Source organism: Danio rerio, chromosome 4 (assembly GCF_049306965.1).
Source record: "Danio rerio strain Tuebingen ecotype United States chromosome 4, GRCz12tu, whole genome shotgun sequence".
NCBI classification, from domain to species: Eukaryota; Metazoa; Chordata; class Actinopteri; order Cypriniformes; family Danionidae; genus Danio; species Danio rerio.
The window spans coordinates 50311536-50321082 of NC_133179.1; the positions used below are offsets into that span (position 1 = coordinate 50311536).

The 9547-nt window shown below is 35.8% G+C and overlaps 1 protein-coding gene across 1 annotated transcript; it reads right to left on the reverse strand.

The window, feature by feature from the left end:
- Positions 1-884: 884 nt before the first annotated feature.
- On the reverse strand, positions 885-8331 carry LOC100537572 (uncharacterized). The gene is made up of 3 exons (XM_003198415.7): positions 8292-8331; positions 7828-7972; positions 885-3469 (listed from the first exon to the last, which is right to left on the reverse strand). The coding sequence occupies exons 2-3, from the start codon at positions 7910-7912 to the stop codon at positions 2406-2408; spliced, it is 1149 nt and encodes a 382-aa protein (XP_003198463.4). The 5' UTR covers positions 7913-7972; positions 8292-8331; the 3' UTR covers positions 885-2405.
- Between the last annotated feature and the right edge of the window lie 1216 nt (positions 8332-9547).

Genomic DNA, 9547 nt, shown 5'->3' on the forward strand with positions numbered 1-9547 from the left:
TTATGTTATTAGAAACATGGCGGCCTTTTATAAACCCAGACTGAGTTTCAGAAATAATAGAATCAAGATTTGTTTTTAATCTGTTGGCAAAGTCTTTTTTTGTTTAGTTTTTTTGCTACTCACATTTGCAGTCATGACATGAGACATTTCTCCTTCGTTTTCCACTTCACACAACATCTGCTATCTCTCTCACATACAAAGACTTTCAGTATTTGAAGTTGATCAAAACTTTTAATATGAACATTTGAACACAATTTTAAAATTTATATAATAAACTAAGACTAAGTGTTTAAAGCAGAAAATCCCAAAATTCTAAAATGTATAACAAATAATCTGATGAGTGTTTTGAGCTGAAACTTTACAGACACATTCTGGAAACACAAAAGACTCATCTTAAATCTTGAAAAGGGGTAAAATAGGTGCCCTTTAAGTAAAAAGTACCCATTACTACTACATGTTTTAGTTTCACTAACTGGGTCATTATCACTATAAAGTGCCTTTGATGTCCCACAAGATTGAAGCAGTCCTATATGGACATAATGCACAATAACATTCTGATGTTTTTGAGTAATTAATAGAGTTCACATACATATCAAAATCTCTGGATGCCAAATGTAGAAAGACGCTATAAATGCATGTATAGTAAGAAGGCTAGTTTCAAAGAGTAACTAAAAATACAATTTTAAAGGATACAAAAGTTTGGATGATAGCATTTTTAGGAGAACTGGAAAAGTCAACGCAAAACACTTGATAGTAAGTATACTCCCAAAGCAAATGACTTTCTTCAGACTGAATACAGTAAAGAGCATTTGAGGAAATATTATTATTAGATTGAACAAGTTGTGATTTAGTGGAGAGCAATTATGAGTAGAGACTTCACCAACTTTATTATAAGAGGAATTTATTTAAAACTCATACCATTCTGTCACTTAAATATATTCCAAAAGCTCACGCAAACAGGTAAAGAAATCCGAGATCTATTAGTAATTGAGGGAATGTCTTTGTTTGACATGTACTGAGAAGATTTGTGCAGTCAAATATAAATTAATGTAAAAAAAAAAACTTCGGGGCCGGTCTTGACTAAAGGTATTATACAATCAGGGATTGCACAGAAACAATGTTATATTACTCTGAAGAGACTGAAGAAGACAAATGAATCTTCTGTCCACAAATGTTTCCCTCTGTTGTCAAGAGACTGTTTAAGGAACAGGCAGCCAATCAGCTATCACCGAGCGCCTACAGGCAGTCAATCAGCTTTCTCTAAGCCACATACAGGCAGCCAATCAGCTTTCGCTGATCAGCGTTCAGGCAAATATCCCACCCATGGTGCTCTGTCCGGGGCGGAGAGAGGTTAAAGAATTTAAATATCTAGCAGGTACACATGGAAAAATCATATTGAGAAAGTGGAAAAGAAGTGTAGGAAAACATTAAATGCAATGAGGGCATTAGCAGGCAAAGAAGGGGGAGCAGAGAGATCATTAATGCTCACAGTGTATCAGGCTTTAATAAGATTGGTACTTAATTTTGGGTGTATAATATATGCGGCAGCATCAAAGACCATTTTAAAAAGACTAGATAGGATCCAATATAGAGCACTTCGAATGTGTATAGGAGCTGTAAAATCAACACAGATTAAAGCTTTGATTGTGGAAACAAATTAATAACCATTATATCTGCGTAGGGAGAAATTGGCGCTGGCGTATTGGTCATCTATTAAAAGCTATGCTGGAGATAACATTGTAAAAGAATCTTTAATAGATTGTTGGGAGTATACTAATAATAGAGGAAGAGGATTTGGATGGAATATACATAATATAGCAAAAAATAAATAAATAAATAAAACACCAAGTATTTAATATAGTGGGTAATAAAAGCCCAGTATGGAGTGAAGTCCCCTTATGGATAATACCTGAAGTTGAAATCAATCTTGAGATCTTGGACAAAAGAAATGAATGGGAGGAATCAGGTACTATAAGCCAAATGTGTATAAGCTTATAGCTGGAAAATACACAAATGTATACTGATGGATCTAAAGACCCAGATAAGGGGTTACAAGAATAGGAGCATGTGTTCCTGATTTGGAAGTATTTTCTAAAAAAAGAACAACATCAGAACTGTCAATATATTCTGCTAAACAGGTTACTATCATTGTGGGACTTGTGTGGATAGATAAACTTATCCACTTGTGTGGATAGGTGGAAAATAACTAAGATAAGAAACTTTGGTTATTTATAGTGGTTTAGAAATCATCTGGTTGGTGTGTTAGCTAATGCAGGACCAGCTGTGGACAATCATAGCACATGATCCTCTCAAAAGTAGTTTATAAATAAACCATGTCAATGAACAGCCAAACTACATGAACAAGCTGCCGTTTAGAATATACCCGTGTTTGTGTGGACAAGGCCTCAATGTTGAGGACTCTGCTCTCCATTGTGAAGCTTCATGTGAGTGTTGAGGCTTCTTTTACAATTAAAGCCCTTTCCACACTCACTGCATCTTAAACGCTCTACCAAATGAGTCTTCATGTGGTTCTTAATGGAGTCTTTGTGTGTGAGACTCTTTCCACACTGATCACATGTGAACACTATGGTTCCAGTGTGACCATTCATGTGATTCATGAGGCTAGCTTTGGCTCTGAAGCTCTTTCCACACTGAGCACATGCAAACGGCTTCTCTCCAGTGTGAGTTCTCATGTGGTTATTGAATGTGCTTTTATATGGGAAACATTTACCACAATCAGTGCATCTGTAAGGTTTCTCTCCAGTGTGAGTTTTCTTATGGTTATCGAGTGTGTTTTTATGCGTGAAGCTTTTACCACATTCTGTGCATGTGTAAGGTTTCTCTCCAGTGTGAATTCTCCTGTGGTTATTGAATGTGCTTTTATGTGTGAAACTTTTACCACACTCTGTGCATCTGTAAGGTTTCTCTCCAGTGTGAATTCTCCTGTGGCTATTGAATGTGGTTTTATATGGGAAACTTTGACCACATTCTGTGCATGTGTAAGGTTTCTCTCCAGCGTGAATCCTCATGTGGATGTTAAGGTTGTGTTTTTTAGCAAAACCTTTCCCACACTGTGTGCAAGTAAAAATTCTTCCTTCATTGTGAGTTCTCATGTGAACTTCAAGGTTGCTATTTTGCGTAAAACTCTTTCCACACTGTTGGCATTTGTACGGCCTTACTCCAATGTGAACTCTCATGTGGGCTTTAAAGCCATGAATTTTAGGAAAACTCATTCCACACTTATTGCAGGTGTAAAGTTTCTCCCTATTGTGAACATCAAGCTTTGGCTTTTGACTGAAACTCTTTCTACACTGGTTACTGCTGAAATTACACATAGATTTGGATTTCCGAGGTCTTCCGTGTGATGAAGTCTTTTTAGTGAGTGTGGGTTTTTCATCAGTCAATATGTCTTGATGTTTGTCTTCCATTTCATTCCATTGATGAGTCTCTTCTTTCAGCACCATCAGGTCTTAAAAAAAAAAAAAAAAATGAACTTTTAGAATGAAGCCACAAAGCGACAAGCATGAAATGGATGTTTCACCCACAAATAAAAATGACCTTATCATTTACTCTGTGTCATGTGGTTTTAAACATTTCCTTTCTTCTGGAACACAAAGAAAGCCAGCGTTTTTTCCATAAGATCTTCTTTTGTGTTTAACAGGACCAAGAAACTCGTAAAGATTTAAAACTACATGAGGGAAAGTAAATAGTGAGGCTATTTTAATTTCTGCGTCAACAATCTCTTTAAAGAATTCCCATTATAAAACCTTTTTTACAAGATGTAAAATAAGTCTTCCCAGAATGTGTCTGAGGTTTCAGCTCAAAATCAGATCATATACCTTACAGAAGATTTAATTTTGGGGGTCAGAGGAAAACCAAGCTGTTTTTGTGCCTGTGGCTTTAAATGTAAATTATCAAATGCACTCGCTCTGGATTACTCATGCTGTGTGTTGTGCATTTTCCACTGGATTTAAACATTTGTAAATTGCTTGGAAGACCCGATTGAGACAATTCCTGCATGTTCATGGCAAGTACGCATAAATTACGCTTATTTTTGTGAGTTTGCATTCTTGTAAATAACTTATATAACAAATGTTTCCCAGTACTGGGTTGCCGCTGGAGGGGCATCCACTGTTTAAAATAAATGCTGGATAAGTTGGTTGTTCATTCGGCTGTGATGACCCCTAACGAATAAAGGGACTAAGCCGAAGGAAAATTAATGAATGGACATATGCAAATGATTAATGTCAGGTTTGCTGTAAACTGGAGTGATGAGGAGATGGCAAGATGACATACTTTGCAACTTGTTTTCATTCATTTTAAGTGTTTACACTTAATGATCCTCGAGCCTGAGGCTCTCTCCCATTTGCAAGGCGAAAGGGAAGTTTGAGCTCGGGTAGATCTCGAGAACTCGTCTGCTGTAGTAGCTAATAAACAGAAAGTAATTGCTTTTAAGAGATAATTACTTACTAAGAGCATGTCTATGGTGCCGATTTGGATTAGTCAATTAACTTAAGTTGCATGTTTTTTGACAGTGGAAGGAAACCGGGGAACCTGGAAGAAACCCACGTGAGCACCGGGAGACAGGGGCGGACTGGGACAAAAATTCAGCCCTGGCACTGTAGCCACACCAGCCCGCATGACCACACCGACACAGCCCCACCGATAGACACGCACATTCACTACTTATACTGGTGTACAGATAGTGAAATAATATAAGCAGTACCATATATGTAATAGATATTTAAACATTTAATGTATGTGACTGGAAGAAAAACAACCCGTTTATAACAAATTCATACATACAGTAAAACTAAATTAAAATAATTTCAAATCCCTGTGCTGTCTGTTTACCATTTGTCTGCTATTTATGATAGGAGTAACCAAGTGTATCACACACACACACCTTTACACACAAATGGACATGCAGCACTACATTCAGAATACTTTTATTCACAAATACTTGTCATTCTCTGAAGTGTTGTTGTTTATTGGCACGGTCAATAGACTATGTTGGCTTCTCCTTGTTTCTATGTTGACAGTAAACACATTGTCTGATTCTACATCTTCTCATCCATTTTAACTCTGTGACTCTGCAATTTTAATATGCCTGTATGGCTGTCTGAGATTATACTTGTTCCTCACCCTTGCCTGACTCTTATTGTGTCCATGCTTTTTGCTGGTCTCTACAGTCACTGTGTCATCATTATTTGAATCACTGCTTTTGCTAGGCTTGACTCATTCTAGTTTTGAATAAACATGTGCTTATGAAACAATTACAGGTGACCTAAAGAATAAATATTTACAATTATGGCCTGTTCTACAGTTAAGTTCAAATGTAACTATGTAGACTTAACTCCATTTTTTTGTCATGTGTTCACCTCTACTGTAGAGTTAACTACAAACCCAAAGTACAGTGTGTAATGTTTTTGTTTTTTTTCTACCTCTACCACACTCCTCCCTGTCTCTGCTAGGCCTACCGTAGCATCCTTTCTCACAGCACTGGTATTGGCAACACCCTAGTTAATAAACACTGTATAGGATGTAAAGATTGCAGCAAAATGTTTTCTTACTGACTGCTCTGAACATTTGAATACCAGGGTTTCTGCAGGTTTATTCAAATCAAATTTAAAACATTTCAAGACCCTTTTAAGACCATTATAAATACAATTTTAGACTTATACAGGGCTAAACACAAAGGATTTTTTCTAATGGTCTGGTAACTTTAGTAAATAGTTTTTGTATTAATTGAAGATAATGTAAAGGGATGTGTTGCTTTATTTTTCCTTCCATGATTAGGGAATTTAATTTGGAGAATTTGCTGAAAATAATGTAACAGCTGTTATAAACTGAATCTCTTTGCAATAAAAAAAAATGATTTGGCCAGATTGGGTAGCTTTACTTGGATAGAGGGAAATTAAGAACAGTTTAAAATGATTTAAGACATACAACACAATATTTCAGTGAACTTTTTAAGGCCTAATATATATATATTTTTTTAAATTTAAGACTTTTTAAGACCCTGCGGAAACCCTGTATACAAATTAATACAATTAAGTAATAACAATAGCACCGAAATGAATAGAATATAAAGCAAAACTGAAAAAAAGCAGCAATATTTGTGTGTACCAGCAGATTTGTACATTTTTAATCCTTCATGATATATAGTTATTTGTGAAATCATGCTGAAGTGTTGCTAGTGCTGCATCTCCATTTGTGTGTGTGTGTGTGTGTGTGTGTGTGTCTGTGTGTGATACACATTCACAGGCTCCTATCATAGGGTTAATTTATTTTTAAATAGAGCCACAGTGTTAAAATGGCTCACATGAGCTTCTATTTTGAAGTGTGTCTAGCAACCAGGGATCTCATACCCCTTGTTGATTGTACATGGAAGTGTTTTAGGATCTTTATTTGTATTATTATTTTTTCTGATTCCTTAATTTGTTTATTTTAATTTGTTGTAGACCACACCAACCCACAAGGATACCCAAAGTGATTGCTAGCACTTGCATACTCAGTACTTGTTGGAAACTTTGTGGAAAGAATAAAGAGTCAAAATAATTCTGGATAGATTGAATCTCATTTTCCCTGACAATGAGATGATTATGTACTGTAACCTATGCATGTATTTAATGTATTAGTTTAAAGTCTAGCTATGTATTCAGAGTTCACAACAAATGCATACAGTACTGTGGCTATAGCTTTAGGTTCTTTAGCATGTTAGAATATATTCCTAGTAGCATACAGCAGTCTGTATACCAGAAATCACGTTATCTGCTGATAATGACCTATTAAAATGTGGGGGAGTTCTACACTAAGCTGACAACTGTTAAACACAATGTAGTCACTGTGTTTAATGCACTGTCACAAACTGTCAGAAGTAGCGTGAATGGCGAGACATTTACTTGGTATGTTTTAGTATAATGACTTAGACGTACATTTTCTGTTTTCTTACCTCCTCTACCGCGCTACTGTCCTCCGATGCAGCAGCCGAATGTTCGAGAATATTTTAGTAATATGCATTTGGCAGCGTCTGATTTTAGAGCCCTTTTGCGCTCTTTCTCTGAGCTTTTCGGCACCGCCTTTTCTTTTTACGGCACATCTCTGACAATTAGCTTGTGTGGCACTTATTGTTTGTTTTACATTCTTGCTAGATTTTGATTACGGCCGCGTAACCTCAGATTGGGTCGGCCCCTCTCGAAACCAGCCGGCCGTCGCCGATTGGACCAAATGCGCAACATTTATTATTATTATTATTGTTCTAATTATTATTATTATTGTTATTATATCATCATAATATCACATCTTGTAAGAGATAAAAGCTTGTAAAAGCATGTAAAAACAATACATATTAAAAAAAAAAAAAAAAAAACCTGACCGGCCCACATTTAAAAAATGGTCCGGCCCTTCTGGCATTTGCCAGAATTGCCAGATGGCCAGTCCGCCCCTGCTGTAGGTCAAACATCGTCAGCTCAGTTGAACTTTTTTTAATTTACTGTTTTTGTTTATTGTATATAGCGCCAGCGCTCAAGGACGCTTACCAACAGCAGGAGAAAAAGAAAAGCAATAAAGCTCTTTCTGATTCTGATAACCTTAAGAAGGTAGAGAAAATGGGAGACTAATAATACATAAAAAGAATGACAAAACCAATAAGAAAAGTGACAAAAGAAACTCATTCCTGTTTTTCAATCAGTGTTTATGTGCATTTAGGAGAACTAGGCAGCACACTCAGGGCTGCAAGATGGATTTAATTTAGTATTCTTATTATTAAAATATATCTGAATGAGGATCAAATGACTGCGTTGGTATTTGAGAATGAAAATCAACCTGTTTGGTCTTGCAGATCTTCCTGATTGACTGTGAATGTCTCTTCAATCTTCATATCTTCACTCTCCTCTTTAATAAACGCCATCTTTATAACAGTGTAGAGATCAGTCGCTTCAGCAGGAGTTTTTCTCTGTGACACTTTATCCTGTTTAAAATGAACAAAACAATGAACAGAAACAAAATAACTTCTTTTCAACACTTGCTTCAATGTTTTTTTATGGGAGTAATTAACAAAAATAAATCAGGTAAAATGTTTCTTTAAAACACTTATTACACACTTTTGCTGTTACTTTATTCAAACAATAGCCATCAGTTACTCAGAATAAAATAGTACTACGTTGTATAAAGGGTTAAAATAATATTTCCAAAAGCAGGAATATAATTTAGCACCATATAAAAAACTTAAAACTTTAGAACTTTAACTTTAAATTGGTTTATATCTGTGTAAACGTTTTCAAACAAACCTTTGACCAGTTGAATCACAGCGGTGAAGCGGCGCTGCCTGATGACGTCATGCGCCACGCCAAAATAAAAGTCTTTTTTTAAAGCTTTTTTGACACTTTCCTATTGATACATTACTCCCATGGTTTTCACTTTACACTATATCTGCTCTCTCTCTCACACAAACCTTTAATCCAAACATTTTCTTAACTTTTTTAATCCACTTTATGATGACTTGTATGTCTACAACAACATTACTTCTTAATATCTGAGTACAAATCTCATCCTCATAATTATGACCTCTTCTTTTCTATTTCTACAACTTTATAGGCCTATATAGGGTTTCTTTTTTTCCACATGAATTGTCGTCACTTATTATCTGTGTTCCATGTTTCCTGCCATTCTTTAGCAATATCTTCAGTAAAATTTAATTTACCTTTACTTACAGAAGCATTAAAGGTGTAGTTCACAAAAAAAATACAATTCTGTCATTTACTCATCTTCTAGTTCCAAATCTGTTTGAGTTTCTGCTGCTGAATGCAAATAAAGAGAATACATGGGCAAAAAACTACAAAAAAACACTATATGGTTCAACAGTTCCTACTTTGAAAATGGCTGCTTTTTTCCACATTTTCCTGCACACAAAATGTTCTTGGAGCTCGATTACAATTGAACCACAAAAGTCACGTGTTTTGACATCGTTTTTGGTTCCTTTTCTGGACTTTGAGCATCTCAGATCTCTTGCTGTCTATGACTGATGAAGGAGCTCTCTGATTTCTTTTAAAGTGTCTTCATTTGCGTTCTGAAGATGAGCAGAGTTCTCAGGAGATTGAAACAACAGGTTTCAGACAATCATTCTCGAGTGCCTAGTGTACACTATAGCACACGCATTCCACCACTGCTATTATACAGCCACATTTATTTATTTATTTATTTATTTTTATTTTATTTTTTTCATTGCAATAACAACAGGTCATTACAACAAATAGAAATACAAAAACTGATAGCACTGATACTCGTGTGATGATATTACTCATATATCCATTCATTTACGGCTCAGTCCCTTTATTACCATAGTAATAATTATCACCATAGTGGAATGAACCGCTAACTTATACAGCACATACTTTACACAGCAGATGCCCTTCCAGCAGCAACCCGTTACTGGGAAGCATGCATACATACTCATTCACACAGACCGCATGTCTATGGACTTTGGGGAAACCTGAGAATCCGGAAGAAACTTATGCGAACACGGGGAGAACATGCAAACTCCACA

Bases quoted from the DNA above. Each gene is read 5' to 3' on its own strand.
- LOC100537572 (XM_003198415.7), bottom strand. From the start codon at position 7,912: ATGGCGTTTATTAAAGAGGAGAGTGAAGATATGAAGATTGAAGAGACA. The intron at 3,470-7,827 runs GTTGATTTTCAT...TTTTTTTTTAAG, and splicing joins AGATCTGCAAGACCAAACAG to ACCTGATGGTGCTGAAAGAA.